Source organism: Microtus oregoni, unplaced genomic scaffold (assembly GCF_018167655.1).
Source record: "Microtus oregoni isolate MIOR12 unplaced genomic scaffold, Mior012 000032F_ref0000030, whole genome shotgun sequence".
NCBI lineage: Eukaryota > Metazoa > Chordata > Mammalia > Rodentia > Cricetidae > Microtus > Microtus oregoni.
The window spans coordinates 23,673,840-23,691,823 of record NW_024543091.1 but is presented as its reverse complement, the minus strand read 5'-3'; the positions used below and the strand labels follow the sequence as shown (position 1 = coordinate 23,691,823).

At 40.3% G+C, this 17,984-nt stretch overlaps 1 protein-coding gene across 1 annotated transcript in view; it reads right to left on the bottom strand.

Moving 5' to 3' along the window:
* Positions 1–17,984, bottom strand: part of Iqch (IQ motif containing H) — a 130,473-nt gene that overhangs the window by 100,831 nt on the left and 11,658 nt on the right. The window contains exons 3-5 of the mRNA XM_041679379.1: positions 15,918–15,956; positions 5,516–6,067; positions 4,745–4,811 (exon numbers count right to left, since the gene is read on the bottom strand). Of these exons, the coding sequence (XP_041535313.1) occupies positions 4,745–4,811; positions 5,516–6,067; positions 15,918–15,956 (658 nt within the window). The remainder of the gene's footprint in view (positions 1–4,744; positions 4,812–5,515; positions 6,068–15,917; positions 15,957–17,984) is intronic.

The window sequence follows — 17,984 nt, the reverse complement described above, 5'->3', positions numbered from 1 at the left end:
CAGACTGACTTCAAATTCTCAATCCTCCTGCCTCAGCATCTTTAGTTCTGATATTACAATAACTACAACAAATAATGACAGACAGAATTAACTTAATGTTCTTTAGTCCAGTATCATTTGAGTTAAAGGGGAACTGAGGCAAAATATCTGAGAACCACTGAACAAACTTCAATTATTTTTTTTCTTGTTTTATTTACTTTCTTTCTTTCTTTCTTTTTTTTTTTTTTTCGAGACAGGGTTTCTCTGTGTATCTCTGGCTGTCCTGGAACTCAACTCTGTAGACCAGTCTGGCCTCGAACTCACAGAGATCCTCCTGCCTTTGCCTCCCTGAGTGCTGGGATTAAAGGTTCAACCTTCAATATTTTAATGACAATTGTAAAGAAGATTTCAAAGATTAGATTTTAATTTAGTGTATTAAACTTATTTTAAAGTCTATCCTAATATTAATCCACTTAATGAAAAGTGTAAGAGCTTGTGACACTTAGAACCCTCTTCGGTGCCACTTCTATGTATTATGGTTCAGTGTTGGGCAAGACCACCCGGTTATTTTCATATTCTGAAAGCACTGGGCCAAGACTGATCAAACCTGTGGATGAGTGTTGACTTAAATTGCCTGTTTGAATACAACATAGAATTATATAAATGTGTTTTAATTTTAGTTTGTGCTATGAAGAAAACAAGTTTGTCTCTGTCTTATGTTAAAAGACCTAGCTATCTCTAGGAACAGCCATCAGGGAGATCGTGACTGTACACCTTTCTGACATGAAGATCTAGTGTGGCATCTCTATAGCTGATCTATGGACTCCATACCCTCTGCCAAAATATATGGGGAAGCCAGCGTAGACTGAGTGGGAAGGCCCAACTTCTTGCCCCAAAGTATAAGGAACAGACTCTATTGGATCTTTGAGCTGGTAACTGAAGAGTAAGAGTGGGGAGTGTGAGCGAGTGTGCTGAGCGGCTCTGCTTTCCACTCCTGGAGTATGAAGGAGAGCAACTGCAGTTAGGAAACACCCTTCCCATCAGCCTTTGAGGTATCCTAAGGTCATGTGCACACCAAAGCCTTCCTATCTTTTCCTTCAGGCTTTTGCAGTAGCACAGGCCAGCTGAAGAACGTTGTCTATGAACATTACCAAAACAAATATTCACAACTTTTATGGACTGGAATATTTTGGAGACCTCTAATTGTGTTAAAGCCAAGAACAGTTTGCTGAACTAATAATGCCCAGAGGAAAAAATAAAATTATGTGTGTTGGCTTTATCCATTAAATCAGTTGGGCAGTGGGCAATGAAGTAAAATATTACATGGAGGAAAGCACAAAACAAAATGCTTCAGTGTGTCTTCCGTGTGCTTTCAAGAGAGGGAGAGAAGAGACTCACTGCTGAGAGCTAACTGGCCTACGCTGGCCCCCAAAAGCGGCTGGAACCTCAGAGCTCAATATGTGGCGCATCCCACTTCATTGCAATGTATTTTTTAAATGCCATGGATTTAGGAACAGCAACAATTGATGTACTGTAACAAAGAGGTGCAGGAGATAAGTTAAAAGTGGAGGAAATAACCTAACAAAAAACTGCAAGCAGTGTAAGTTGGCAGGCTTTATTTAGACCACTTTTTTTTTCTAGAGAAATTAGGATTCTTTGTTGCAGTTCTTCTTTGACTGATAGATTATGCTTAAAATAGACCCTAGTTTTCTGTTCCTGCTATGAAGCATAGAAGATTATTTTGTTATAATTATATTTCATTAATAAAAATGATGAAAATATGCAATATCCAATTTAGAGATCAGCCTACATTTTTATCTTAATGAAATTATAAGGTCAATCAGTTTCCTATGGACAATTAGTCATTTGTGATCCACCTTCCTTGCAGGTTAAAAATAGCTACAAATATTTGTCACTCCTAGGAATACTACCTGAAATTCTAACAGTCAATCAAATTTGTAACTCCCCTTTTCAAGGAGACTGCTCTGCAATACATAATGTCATAATATTACTAATTTCAAATTACAGATTTAAAAATACATTCTGGTATTTTACAGTAAAAATATCGCTGACAAGCCATCTTTTTCTGTATTTGGAGAATGCAATTACTGCTAGAGGTGCAAAACCAGAGCCCATAGTCAAATGTCTCCAACAGTAGTCTGTTATACACTTTTTGGTACTGCACCTTAAGGCCAAGTAAGTGAGTCTAGCCCCACCTGGCTGGTAGCATGATGTAATTACCTCGATGAGTGCCCCATTGGAAGGAGAAGCCGCACAGTCTAGAGAGGCTGGAAGTGTCTGCCTGAGCCTGACGACCCTCCCTACTGATGGTGACTAGTGAATTAATCCACCTGCACTCTGAAAGCAAAATTATTATATTGAATAGGATGGGGTGGGTTTTTTTGTTATTGTTGTTTTGACTTTTTTTTCAACGTACTTAGAAAAGAAATAGCTTCACTTTCATTTCTATGAACTGTTGCAGTGAGTATCTGGCCTGTAAGACAAAGAAGCCATGCTTTATTTGTCTGAAATCTGTGTATTTCCACAGGAAAGTGACAAACAACCAAACAAAAAGGTACCTCATATTATTAAAAAGAAAAAAAGTATATAGTTTAACAATTCTGCCTGTAAAGTAGGTGAGACGACTGTTTAAGATTAGTAATGGACTTTTAGGGAAACCTGAAGCACAGGCTGTGGAAACGAGCTCCCCACAAGGTGGGGGTGCAGTTGGCCTCTGTGCACGCTTCGCTTGGAATGTGCCTGACCTTGCTCTTGTTTCTTAAAAATACATGACTAGGAATTTTCTTTGAAAATTCATATTTCTATTGTTGCAAACAAAAAACAGTGCATTGGTGGAGATATCATACTGATTATATGCTTATTTACACTACATATGCACAATATGGAAGAAAACAGTTTTAATGATAAATTTAAAATCATGCTTTGTAATTTAAACCTTTATGATCGGGTCATTCTTCCCTTTGTTTTATATTTGCCAAGTTTTTGAAATGATGTGAGACTTACATTTGGAATTCCTGGTGCTGCCCTGTTTACACTATTATGCAGGGTTACTTTTTGCTACTTTGGAGACTCCTTTGTGTCAGGCATCTCTGCAAAGTGGATGGCTTAGGGGGATTTTGTTTTTTGTCTTGGAGGGTGTGAAAAGTCGAGTGCAGGAGGGGGAAGTTTGTGGAAATGACAACTGCAATAACCTCATGCATATTGACATTGACAAGTAGGGGACAGATAGTGCTTTTCAACAGTGTAAGGTAGGGCCCCACTTCTGGTTCCAGCTCTAAATAAGATACAGAAAGCAAAACGAGACCCCCTGCACACTAACAGGCCAAGTCTACAATTAGTTGCAGAAGCAAAAGCTCTTGCACCTTATTCTAAGGCCCCAAGTCAGTTAATTGGGTCTTCAATTAGCCTCTCGGGTTGTAATCAATTACAAGTGTAATTTCTGTGTGTGAGCGTATTTTGTGCAAAAGTAGTCTCACCAAAACCAAAGCATAAGTGAGGGAAAGATTCAGATCTGTCTTTTCTCACTGATAGGCACAGAAGAACAAAACCAAAGGCTCTGTGCAGTGCCAGCATTTCCTCGCCAGCTCCCACAAGCCCTGGGTCAAAGCACATACTCTGTAATCTAGGAAAGTCTGTTTATTACTATTAAATTTTTCTGATGTTTTTTTAAAAACCTTAGTTTCAGTTATATAGTAATTATAATATTTTCTTTCATATTACTGTTTAGATGTGATGTTTCTTTACCACACACCAGTGTTCAAACAGTATTTCCATGTCTGAGCACAAGTTGTAGCCTAGGATTTTACTACACTAGATCATTGGCTGTGCTGCTCTACTTAAAAGGTCTTAACAAAGCACTAACAGGTAACATTGAAACCCAGTGGGTTTTGCTAGTTGTCAAAACTCTACTAAGTCAGCGTAAAAAAAAAAAATCCAGACTTATTCAAGAAATTTAACAGCCTAGGTAGAGGCAAAACAAAGCAAAGCAAGCAGCCAGCAAATGCAAACACCCACAGTAACTCATGTCTGAAACAAACTTCCAGCACAAATTTCTGAATTTCCCTGTGTCACTTTGGCATACCTATTTTACCACTGCGTTTCAGACAACAGCTTTTAAGTTCCCCAATTCATAAATGTAATTAAATAATTACATTAGTGCTAATTAACATGAAACTGCAGATTATTTAAGCGCAAAAAACACTATTCAACTTCTTAATTATTCTTGTTCACACAGCATTTCCTTTTGCTCAGGCGCCCTAGGTGCAAATAAAACATCCCATCTGCTCGCAATTAGAACTAAATAATTTCAGAGAATGTAGCTTATCATTTTGACTGCACATTTGATTAAAAACAGTGTACAAGCAATATCCTGGCTATTGGTGTAACAGCAACAACACACACAAGCCCGTGTTCTTCCATCATTAAAAAGGATCCAAAACATTATCTGTTATTTCAGGGGGAAAAATACAACTTTTTAGTTCATTTCATACAGATGAAAGCGAATTACAGCAAATCACCTCTCCACTGAATAGCAGCCCCCACATAATGACTTTATTTGCTTAATCCCCAAATTAAACGCCGTTTCGAGCGAGGGCCCTGTGTTATTACTCTCATCATGTCGAGAACATTTTCCTGCCGAGACCAATTTGAATAAAACAAGGGGCCTTCCTTGAACTCAATCAAGGAGCCATAATGTGGTGGGTAATAGAGGTTGCTGATAGATTTGCAGGCAAAAGTGTTATACCTAATGATGGGATATGGATAATAGTCCTCCTGGAGGTCCTGATGCGACTCCAGTTGGCTGCCAGATGCTGAAAAGCAAGAAGAGCATTGATCAGTGACAGGAAGCTGTAGTGGATTCATCTAGTCAAACTTCAGCTGTTTTTCCACTGTACAGTTAAGCCAGGCATAAATTATATTAATTGATTTAATTACATACTTAAAACATCTTCCCCAATTAATTTAATTAGGTGGCTACATGATGCTACTGGCAGGGGAAGATTAGAGGCAGCTCACTTAATTAACAGAATATGAATGAAAAAAAGAGAAAGCAAACATAAATGAAATTGTGAGCACTAATTAAAAGGCTGTCTGCAAACTTAAATACTTTCTGACAAAGTGGTGACAGCAATGTAGACAAGTGAGGATTTTTTTCTAGCAAATTAAAATGTCAGAAGGTGTGTAATATACATAGATATAGAGAAAAGGTAGTGCAGTTAAAACATTGACTTTCCAACACAACTACTACAGTCAAAACAAAAAGAATTTTCTTTTATAGAAAAATTGCAGCAGATTTTACAGGCATATAAGCCAGACTCTGAGTTAAGACTAAAATATGCTGCACAAACAAACAGGGTTTGTGCATCTTATACTGAGGAGACTTATAGATGAAGGATGCTGGGCAGGCGGGCGACTGGAGAGGGAAGGGGAGATAAAGAGACAAGTTATTGCAGTTGTTCAAGCAGGAAATGTTTAGAAAAAGAGGTCTGCTTTAACAGCTGGCAGCCTGGTGCACCTTGGCTCGAATGCGGAAATTCTCCAGGTGTCTCTGACGAGATTCCTTTAGTATCTTCTTTAGTCTTGTCTTCTGGCAATGTAAAAGCCACGCAAGGGCAATCACACCTGAGGCCCACTTCTTCTGGCGATAACACATGAAGAGTTTTCTCGCCCTATAACATTTCCATGTGGCTTGGATCTTGATGGCAGCCTCGTTCTTTCCATCTTGGCCCTGATACCTCCGTCCCGGCAGGTTTAGCAGCATTTGGATGTGAAGCGGGTTCTCTAACACAGACAAAACGTCATTTCTGGTGAGCTTATTCTTCAGCTCAAATTCTGGAAGCAGGGCCACCAAACTCTTCCCTTTTACTTTGGCGTCCGTTATTGCATAGTCCTTGAGAAACTTCTCGATTTGTTGCAGGAGAGAAACAATACTTCCCCAGGCTAAGCTATAATGTGCCTTGAAGGCTAAGAAGTCTGGAGCGGTCTTATCTATGGTACCATCATAAATTATAAAGTCATAATCCCATGATGACTTCACAGATTTAGCTGGTGTAGTAATTTTCATGGCCTGGGGAAAGAAAGTTTGCCAGAAGTGAAATATCTTCTGATTTTTTTAAGAGTGTGATCAACACATATGTACTAACACTTTGCAATTACCACTTAGTGATGGGAAAATATGGCTACTAGGATTGATTTTACATATGTACATCAGGATGTCAAATACTGTCATTAAACTCATTACCAGGAATATCTGAGAGATCAGGAAGGGCCATTAAACTGCTACAAAAGTATTTCTACATATATAATATAAATTTATAAATTTTTATATATTATATGGTGATATATTCCTGTTTATAATATATAATGATCTGTTTCCTTGAGTCACTTATAACAGTTATATATAAAACACATCTTTACATATAATGATATATGTAAGATATATTTATCTTTATATATATGGTCACCGACCATACCAAAGGAAACTAAAAGCAGAAACTTTTATGATCTGTTTCCTTAAGCCATTTTACAAATTATATATACAATACAGATATTTATCTTTATTATTATATATTAGTATAGTTATTAATTATATAAGTATATAATATCTCACAATTATTTTATCTATTCACCCATAGTCTTAATAGTCTTAAATAGTCTTAAATAGCTATGCCCTTTTTCTTAACTCTTCATCAACCCTAAAACAGGGAAGTACCCTATTTTATGTATAAATGTCCAGAGAAATCCTCTAGGAGTGCGGTGGGGGGGGGTATTTCTTTTAAATATTTTTCTATATTAAAAACATCATGAATTATAAGTTCAATAAAATCAGAAGAGATTTGGATGACAAAAGTAAAACATAATATTATCCTCACTTAAAGAAAACCAAACCTGGGTCTGGTGGCATAGGCCTGTCATTCCAACTGCCTGGAGTGCTGAGGAATAAGAACCGTAAGTTTGAGACTTGCCTAAACTACAGAGTGATTTGCCCATCATGCACAACCTAGCGAGAGATTTTGTCTTAATATAAAAAATGAAAAAGCACTAAAGATAGGTTCCATTGTAGTGAAGTCAGATATTCAAACCTTAGTACTAAAAAGGAAATTTTGCCAATAAAAAAAACACCACTGTATTTTAACTACTGATACTTGTTACATGAGAAAAAGAGACATTTTGCACCAGGATCCAAAAGTCCTGGTGACTAGGAAAGTAGGGAGGGAAGACACAAGAAGGCATGGTGTTTTTGCCTTGAGTTCTCCATGATGACTGTTTCTGCCTTCTCGGGGATTTAAGAGGTTGATTACCTTCAGCATATCCATTGAACATACATTTGTATCAAATCACAGGGTTATACTTTTCTCTGTAATTTTAAGAGCTTCCACAAAACTCAAGGGGGAAAATCAATGGATTTGTCAAGAACTATTGTGCCATGGCTTAGGTTGGTTCATGCTCTGTCTCAAATACTGTTAACTGTGAACAATCAATAGGTTCAAGGCCAAAACCCTCAAAGTCTGAGAGTCTCAGACAAAAGAATAAGACAAGATATTTGTTTATACCAAAGACACAGTAACCAAACACAGCAAAATAAAAATCTTCAAATTCCGTCCTCGGGTTCCAAGGAGAATAATAAACTGTCATCTCAAGTCAAAATACTAAGTGCAGAAGGGGGAAGTCCCCTTAGCATTAGATGCCAACTCCAAACAGCAATGAGCTTTTGCATGCTTTTAACTGAAGAAACTGTTATAAAGCATAAAAGCAATGGAAATTTTTTTTTGCCAAGATTATCTCTCTTTCTAATCTAATCAGGACAGCAAGAGAATGTAAATTGTTTTACAGATGGAAGTAAATTTCTTCTTCCTGAGTGGGCAAGAGAGGGTTTGACAAGGAATGCTCCCATTAGCAGACGTTAGTGCTGGCAGGATGAACCGTGAGTCTAGGCAGAGGATGGCAGGTGGCACATGTTCCCGAAGAAGTAGCCCATGGCTATATTTCCACCTCCCTGCAAGGATGGGTTCTGATGGCGGGAGGTTAGAATTCAGAGAAGAATGGCAGGGCTCCATCAGCAAGAAACAGACATGTGGAATGGCCACAGATGGCCATGCATGGAGCTGGCTGGTCTTGCTAGTCACATGTTTGATCCAGTCATGAAGACTCAGACCCCTATAGGAAGCAACGGCTATGGATGGGTGGTTTGCCAGAGAATCCTGTATCCTTAAAGATGTTCAGATATTTTCAAAATTCCTTTTCTTAGGGAGAACAGTAAGGAAATGGGTCTGTTTGTGAAACAGAACAGTCTGGGGCAGGGGTTCAGAAGGGGAAGAACCTCCATCTCTCTTAAGACAATGCCCTTCTGCAGGCTGGGTCTAGGATATCTGTGTACATCAACAAACATGGGTTAGACCTTCCGATAGAATCACCTAGGGTGGACTGGAGTTGTAGACTTTAACAGGGGTTGTTTTAGAACAAAAGGATTACACCTTTTTACCTTCTTGGATGAGAAACCTGCTCTCAAAGGAAAAATGCTCCTGGACATCAAATAGACTACTCAAGTGCCAAGAAGCTATGGGCCTGGAGTCAGCTAAAGCATAGCTGTAGTACATCTGTCACAGAGAATGCCACACACGGGAGCACTTCAGACTTAGAGCAAGAAAAGACATGCCTCTCAAGAGGAAGGCTTCCCAAATTAAAGCAGTGTATCAGCATTGTGAGATGCACTGAGCAGGTGAAGACCGAGCAGCTTCACAGCCTGCTGGGAATGAGAGCCCTGATTAAAGGTCATGCCATGCTTCAGGTGCTGCCTTCTTCTGTTGTTCTTCCTTTCGTCTCCACAAACTTGTCGAGTGTCATTTGTAGGTGTCCCCCATGTCCTTCCTTTTCTCCCTCTTTTGTTTACAATGCCTTGCTCTCCCAGAGTGAGATCACTAAGCAGCCAAGTGGGGTGCTGTGCTGAGACATCTGCATCTCTCACCCTCTTCTTTCTTGGGACCAGGGCTATACCCATCCTCTATGAATCCACCCCTCCCGCTGCAGCTCAGACCTGTAGCTGTGGCCTAATTATTAGCATCCTGCTCTAACTGACTGAGTCAACTAGCTGGGAAATGCTCTTTTTCATTTACAAAGTGTAATCACTAATTAGGTAACTTTCAGAGTTTCTGGAGCAGTTATTTAGGGGAAATTCTAAATCTAAAGCAAAGCAGAGGAAGGCAGGATGATGACGTGTGTTAGTTAAGACCCAATGGGAAGCAACATAGATAGGCCCAGGACTGCAGCTGTACTAGAAGATTTAGGAATAACGTCTGCAAAGATGAAAAGAACACATTCAGGAGAAAGAACTCACTTCTAAGTGATTTTTTTTTTTTGGTAGCAGGTATCAAACCCAGGACTTCATGCATGCTAAGTAAGCACTCTCTCTACCTTGGGCTACATTGCCAGCCCTAGGCTACTTTCTTTATCATTATTGTTGCTGTTGTTTTTGAGACAGGATCTCACTATATAGCTCAGGCTGCCCTCAAACTTAACCCTCCTGCCTCAGCCTCTTGATTGCTACTAAGATTGTAAGCATGCAGGCCCGTGTTAAGGTCCTTGGCTATTCTTTTAGATTCTAAAGAAATCTAAAATTTAGAAGATCTGGGTTCAATTCTCAGCTCTCATAGGGTGGCCCATATCTATCTGTAACTCTAGGTCCAATGGATCCAACTCTCTCTTCTGATCTCTGCAGGTACTAGAAATACATGCAAGAAACATATATATATATATATGTATGTATATATATATACATACATACACACACACATATTTTTAAAGTTACAGGCATACACCATCATACCAGGCTAAGATGAATTTCTTGTTTTGGTTTTTTGGTTTTTTTCGAGACAGGGTTTCTCTGTGGTTTTGGAGCCTGTCCTGGAACTAGCTCTTGTAGACCAGGCTGGTCTCGAACTCACAGAGATCCGCCTGCCTCTGCCTCCCGAGTGCTGGGATTAAAGGCGTGCGCCACCACCGCCCGGCTAAGATGAATTTCTTAATGAAAAAATAGTTTTCATATACATGAGCAGCAGATGAACATTGTATCAAACTGATCTCCTAGTGGTGAATGGTGGGATACCTGGAAATCCCTGTACAGATGCTAACCATTCCACTCCCTGGAAGGAGAGACCACAATACTCTGCTGCAGGAAAATATTTGGTCTCTCAATCACCAAACACATCTCTTAGGAACTGTTTAGGTAGTTGTACTATAGAACTGAGAAAGTTCTTCCTACATATATAGTTCTAAGTGAGAGTGTAGATGAAGGGATGGAGAGTTTCTCTTAAGTCTTTAGTATTCCTCAAAGACCAAAGACATCATTTGTCTGACCTTGTTTTTTATTTCTAGTGAAGGTCCTCAATGTGTCAATCTTTGTACAAAACAAAGTTGAGATCCTCAGTGGGCTCAAACTGTTCAAAAGACACAACATTCAGAGAGAGAGAGAGAGAGAGAGAGAGAGAGAGAGAGAGAGAGAGAGAGTGTTGCTGACTTAACTGCAGCTTAGGAACATAGCATATGCACAGTTCTGACTTTTCAAACATAAGGTATCTTGAAAATCACTAGCTTTGTCTTTTGCTCAATAGACTGTTATGGGCCCATCAGAACAAGCTTTGGCCCTGAAGTCCACTATCCTTGGTTCAAAGCCTTGCTCTGCTGCAGTCTGATGCATACAGCAGGCAAAACATTACCCTCTGAGGACCTGAATTTTACCTTCTGCAAAAAAAAGGGGGGGGGGGTGGGAATTCACAAAGACTTTTCCCAGGCCTCACCTTGCCACAGTGGTCAGCATATAGACAGGGAAACGGATGCTCAGAGATGGTGAATGAGTTGTGTAAGATCATAACTCTTTGTGGAACTCCTAGGACGTTTCTGCTATAATAAAAAATAGCCACATTCCTAATGTTCCCAATACATACAGACCTAAAAGAAAGGATTCCTACGTGATGCTCACCCTCACCCTCTTTTCATTGTCTTTCCTCATTCCTCCTCATGTTCTCATGGTGTTTGCACATTTCACTCTTCCATACACTTACCCTACATTGTTCCTACTTCCATACCTCCAAGTTCTCACAGTCTAATGTTTCCAGAATTTTCTGTGTGGCTTCTTCCTGAGCTATGCAGTCCTTGTTCAGTCTTCTAGTGACCTCTTATGTCTGAGACAACCTGTCCTTCCCTTGACCTGGTATTTCTTCTTATTTACTAGGTTGGAAAGCAATTTGTTAAATTAAGCCCCACGAATACAAAAAGGGATATTACATGGTATGATGGAAAAATGGTGACTCAGAAGCCAGAAGACCTGGGATCTAGTCTATACTGCCTTCCTCTGTGATCTCTGCAAGTCACTTCCTCGGCAGGACTTGAATTTCTATTAAGAAACCACTTAGTCAAAGCTTAACAAATACTTGTAATTTTCCACCCTATGTCCTCCCTGGCATCACATTTCACCCCCTCTAGATGTGTTGGCTTTTAATTTTTTTTCTTATTTTTCTGTTTGGGACAGCGGCTTCAAACTTGCTATATAGCTTGCTGAAGGTAGCCTTGAACTTCTGGTCCTGCTATCGTCACCTTCTGAGTGCTGAGCTTGCAGGCAATTTGTCACCATGTCTGGTTTTATGCAGTACTGGGGAGCAATCCAGGGACCTGTGCATTCCCAACAGGCACTGTGCCTCCTGAGCCACATCCTCAACCTGGTACCCTTTTAAACAAACTGCTGGAGCGAGTAAAACCACAAAACCAATGACCTCAGCACTGTCACTTTCTGACCATGTCAAAGACCAGAGAGACTTTTCTTCTCCAGTTTTTATACATAAAATTATTTGTAGCAACTTCCTGACCAAAATGAATGACAAATTACCCACACTACATGCTGTACAGAACTGAGAAAACCCCAAAGAGTAATATTCTAGAATTCTGAGGTTTGTGGATGAGCAGGACAGTCCTTAGATGGCAAGACATGGAAGCTACCTAAGACTGGACTGTCGGAGTACACAGCCCACACAAAGGGCATAAAAGGCATAGGAACAGAAAGGTACAAAGGGAAGGGATGGAGTATAAAGGGCATCTGTGTCAGCAGCAGTTTTCTAGAATAACGTTAGCCATTCCTTTGAAAGGTGCCATATTCAACCAGGCCTTTTTCAACTCTGAAACTGTTCTGAAAAGTGCCCATGCTTAGGTGAACTCTCATGGAACAGAAACACCCAGTCCATCAAGTCCATATGAAAGATCAAACAGCAGGACCAGAGAAGCATTTTAAATAGACAGGGTCTGTTTTCAGTCAAATGTGAAATTCCCTTTTCCGGAGGCACATTTTACTTCACTACAGCATTGATTCCATCTTTTCTGATACCCTTCAAATGCTCGCTGAGAAAATGTGGCACAGTTAAGGACCACTTGGGACAATTATGATGGATGAGTTGAGCCTGCTGGGGATATGCACAGGCAGCATGACAAGCTGGGGATCAAAAGCAGCTTCATTCTCAGGTCCCTAAGCAAAGGCACATCGTTTTCTCTTTAGATACAGGAGAAAGAGCTGGGCTCAGAAAGGATCACCATTATCACAGAAGTGAAACTTGGCATTCCCGTTTTCCTCAAGAAAAGGTGTGCGCAGAGGAAGTCTGTTGGTCACAAACTACTTAAGAATGTCTACAGAATTCTCACAATGCTCTACTTGGGCGCATTCTTTTTTTTTTCTTTTTTCTTTTTGGACTTTTTGAGACAGGGTTTCTCTGTAGCTTTTGGTTCCTGTCCTGGAACTAGCTCTTGTAGACCAGGCTGGCCTCGAACTCACAGAGATCCGCCTGCCTCTGCCTCCCGAGTGCTGGGATTAAAGGCGTGTGCCACCATCGCCCGGCGGGCACATTCTTCACAGCTATGTGAGTATTCAGCTTCAATGTTCTTCCAAGTATGGATCATTCTAGGACATTACAGTAGATGTCTGTTATCTGCCTTTCTCAGTAAAAGAGAAGTCTCAAGAGGGCAGGAAGTTAAGTTTGCTTCACTCACAGTTGTGTTTTGCTGCCACTGTGGTCCACTGCTTGACGCATAGTCAAAAGTCAGTGAGGATTTGATGAGTGAGTATATGTGTATGTTTAATTTGAACTGTAAGCCGTTTGGGTCAATGAACTTCAAGCTCTGTGCTATAAACCAGTTTTTGTGATCAGGTAAGATGTCTAGCATTTGTAATTTAATGTTGATCAATATGATAGCTGTTAAATCTATGGGATATCTTTAATTGTGGAATATTATGTAGTAAGTTCTTAACAACATTGTACAAGCTCATGATAAAGTATTAAAATAAACTCAGAGTTAAAGGCACAGTGGAAAATCAGGAACATGACAAGGAACATAAATATTGTCAAAGGGTTATAATGTCATCAGGAGATTCTCCCATACTTGTTATTTTTCTCCTTTCTGGACTTTATTTTTTTTCCTGAGTAATCATTAAAAAATGTGTTAAGTGAAATACATAAGGGAAAATATTACTTTGTGGATCACTAATAAGTTAACCTCTTTTCTGATGTGTATAAATAGTCATTTACATGCAACAAGTATATGCAGTAGGCAATGTTGACAATCTTAATAATACTTGAACTTTCTTCTCTCAATTGTTTTTACATGAAAAAAACTACTTTTCAAATAAAAACCATATAATTATGTTTACTTTGAAAGTTTAATGGCAAAATGATTAGGTGGGAGGGGCGATTTAATAGAGAAAATTAAAACAGCTTCTAAAATATTCTGCAATCTCCTTTTTTGGAATTTCCCCCCTTTCTTAAATAAGGTCTTATGAGAGAGAGAGAGAGAGAGACAGAGAGAGACAGAGAGAGGCATAGAGACATAGAAGCAGAGAGACAAGGAGACAAAAAACAGAGAAGTAAAGAGAAAGAGAACCAGACACAGAGAGACAGGGAGACAAAGAGGCAGACACACACACACACACACACACACACACACACACACACACAGAGAGACAGACCCAGAGACAGAGAGATAGAGGGGCAGAGAGGTAGACCTTGACTGACTTTTGAACACACACACACACACACACACACACACACACACACACATATATATATATAATATTAGATAAATGGTCAAATATACATATATATGAGAACAGATGAGGGACGTGACAGATCGAATGCTGTACAAGTTGTCTAATTAAAATGGTTTAGCGGACTCATCTATACAATATTAAGTTTTCCACTGAGGTGATCACAAGAATATATTGGAAATACTAAAGAAACTAACATTATAATTGTGATAAAGAAACAAATAATCTTCACCCCGGCTTTCCTATCGCTGGGATTACAGACATGCTTCACCACACCCAGTGCTTTTTGACTATCTATTTAATTAATCTAGAAGACAGAAAAGGCTATCTATAGTGAAGCTGATAAAAGCAGACATGACAGCAGAGATGACAACTGCTGTCTGGTAGGGAAGGACGCAAAGGCACAAACTTATTATCTAAGCATATGGCACTGGAAAGGGGAAGCATTAAATACGCTGGATAGGAGACGTAATATATTTTAAAAGGATTATCATTGTGAATGATTGGGATTTGTAGCTTTCTAATGCTTTAGGGGTCTGGGCGTCATGTAATCCACTTTCCTGTACCAGCTTTGTTATTTATTTACCTTGGATGACTTACCTCTCACTGTCTGATTCCTCCTAGTAATAAGGGAATAATAATAATAGCATCTACCTCCTAAAGATGTGAAAACAAGGGAGGCAACCCACTGAAGATGTTAGGAACAGAGCCCAGTGCAGAGTGGGCACCCAGTACAGGCTAGCATAGCAGTTATACCAGGAGTAATATTTGGAGGACTAGCCCCTAGGAAAGAGCTCCTAACCTGGTTTATAAGCCTCACACTGCCCTTTTGCCTCTGGCTGGCCAGGGGTAGTGACAGCACAGAGGTTCCTCCATCATCACAAGGGTTCAGTGAGCATGGGAAGTGCATTGAGCCACATATACAGGGCATGCTGAGTCACATTAGCAGTTTCTAACTGTGTCAGGTAAATAAAGTGTTGGGGTTCTTCAAGCACATTCTCTTTTTGAGGTAGAGAGTAAAACTCACAGTTTCTACATAGTGAAGTCATGGGAATGACACGAAAGATCTAATTGCACTGATGAGTTATCTGGGAGCAATGCACGCAGGTTCAGAAGGATTGTCTGCAATCGCTATTGTAAATCCAGCTTATGCACCACTGCTGGGAAGGAGCGGAAGGGGGTTCCTTCCTTGAAATTATGTACTCCTAGATGTGCCGGGGAGTTCAGTATATTTCACATGCAAAGGTTTTACTGCCAATGCACAGCCTGGTGGAATAAGCCTTATCAGAATGTCCCTGCCATATTGTAGGGACAATTTCATTTTTCCTTTTTTGTTGTTGTTGTTGTTGCTGTTGCCTTGACTGTCATGAACAGCTTCCTCAGCCTACTTTACGAACACAGTATGTGTACATACACTTGCACCTACGTATTTGTACACATAAGCACAAGTGCGCGTGTGCACACTGTAAGTGAATGCCATGAAATTACTACATTAATTTCCAACATCCTGCTTCTTTGTAATATACTCTCAAATGAGGAAAATCTTTGACACTAAAGACACACATGATTCAACCACATTTTGAGGATGAAAATCATTTGTTTGGATTGAAGACAGTGCTATGATTCAGTCCTGACAGAGATCAAAGCAATGCTTTTCACTTTAAGTGAACCACAATTATTTTTTTAACCATGACCTAATTTCTTTTGTAAAGGAAGCACCAAAGAACTTTCGTTGCCAACTCCAGCTGTCAAGTGGCCTCCCATACTTTTGCCCTAAAGCAAAAGGAAGGGACATCAGGTGACAGATCCCAAATTCCAACTAGTCACACAAATTACAGACCTTCCTATCGAGGCGTCCTCTTGACCTTTTACTTTTCCCCTACAATGAAGAATGAGACACAGTTTAAATCAAAATGACTCTCATGGGCAGTTTTACAAAACAAATAGAAGGATGGGAGTTCTGTTCACACCCCCCCCCCCGGCTTCTTCCCTGTCTTCTACCCACACAGGCAGTAGCTAATAATTAGAAGGGCCTTTCCCTCCCCAGACATCCATACTACCCCATTTTGTTTTGAGGAAAGGGTTTGAGAAAGTAAATATTCACACACAGTTATAATCCCTACTTTGAGGGAACAACACTCTGAAAGGTATTTGTAAGTAAGAAAGGGCTTGCTGTGCTATCAGGCGTAGGTTTGGAGCCCAGCAGAGGGTCTGCAAGGGTTCCAGTATGGAGCTCGGCACCTAGTGTCTTTCTTCTCTTCACTGCTAACATCCATGCCCAGTTTACCATCTACCACTATTAAAAGTCAGCTCAGAAATGTACCAGTCTGGGGTCACAGCCTTAAAATATTATTAATTTTAAAAGTAGAGGAAACCTTTGCAACTCAACTGAGGAAAATGATGCCAGGGATAATCAGCATTTAGAAAACACATTATCATTTAATTTTTTTTTTTTTTAGATAAACTGCTTACTGGCTAAAACCTCACTCTGACATGTGTATTACCTGTAGATCTGTTCTCTATAGAACAGGGGGAGCCGAGAATGCTCTTGGAGTGAGAATAGAAACAGGTGCCTGGGCCATCGCATTATGCACATTAGCCCATGGCCTCCTCACAGCCTGCTAAACAGCTGAATCTGAAACAATAAAGGAGCAGGCCAAGCACCCGCCTGAAGGCCTGTCTGCCTTGGGATTTGGCCATTTGCATTGATTTTCTTTCTTTCTTTTTTTTCACTCACATTTTTCATGAAACGCAAATATTTGCCATGGCAACTGGGATGTCACATGACATGCTGTTCCATAAGCAGCTTGGCAATCTCTTAAGAGGAAATGACCCACCAATGCTGAAAACGCACCCTACACCTCTTGAGGGTGTTTGGTCTGGGAGAGCAGGGAGCATTCTGTAGGCACAGTGGGGTGGGTGGCTCTGGAGTTGCTCTCTGGTTCTTCTTTCTTTTATTCATGAGGGCAGTTAAAGACATGACTAAACTCGGGATCAACCTACCCCTGGACCCAGCAATACCACTCCTGGGAATATACCCAAGAGATGCCCTATCATATGACAAGAGCATTTGTTCAACTATGTTCATAGCAGTATTATTTGTAATAGCCAGAACCTGGAAACAACCTAGATGCCCTTCAATGGAAGAATGAATGAAGAAAGTGTGGAATATATACACATTAGAGTACTACGCTGCGGTAAAAAACAATGACTTCTCGAATTTTGCATGCAAATGGATGGAAATAGAAAACACTATACTGAGTGAGGTAACCCAGACCCAAAAAGATGAATATGGGATGTACTCACTCATAATTGGTTTCTAGCCATAAATAAGGGTCACGGAGTCTACAATTGGTGAACCTAAAGAAGCTAAGTAAGAAGGTGAACCCAAGGAAAAACATATAGTTATCCTCTTGGCTATGGGAAGTAGACAAAATTGCCGGGGAGAAAATTGGGATCTTGGGGGTGGGGTGGGATGGGGGTAAGGGGAGATGGGGAGAGAAAAGGGAGAAGGGGAGGATGGGGGGAACTTGGGGAAAAAGGATGATCGGGATAAAGGAAGGTTGGATAGGGAAACACGGAAGCACAATTCTTAGTTAAGGGAGCCACCTTAGGGTTGTCAAGAGACTTGAACCTAGAGTGGCTCCCAGGAGCCCAAGGCGATGTCCCCAGTTAGTTCCTTGGGCAGCTGAGGATAGGGAACCCGAAATGACCCTATCCTATAGCAATACTGATGAATATCTTGCATATCATCATAGAACCTTCATCTGGTGATGGATGGAGATAGAGACAGAGACCCACACTGGAGCACTGGACTGAGCTCCCAAGGTCCCAATGAGGAGCAGAAGGAAGGAAAACATGAGCAAAGAAGTCGGGACCACGAGGGGTGCACCCACCCACTGAGACA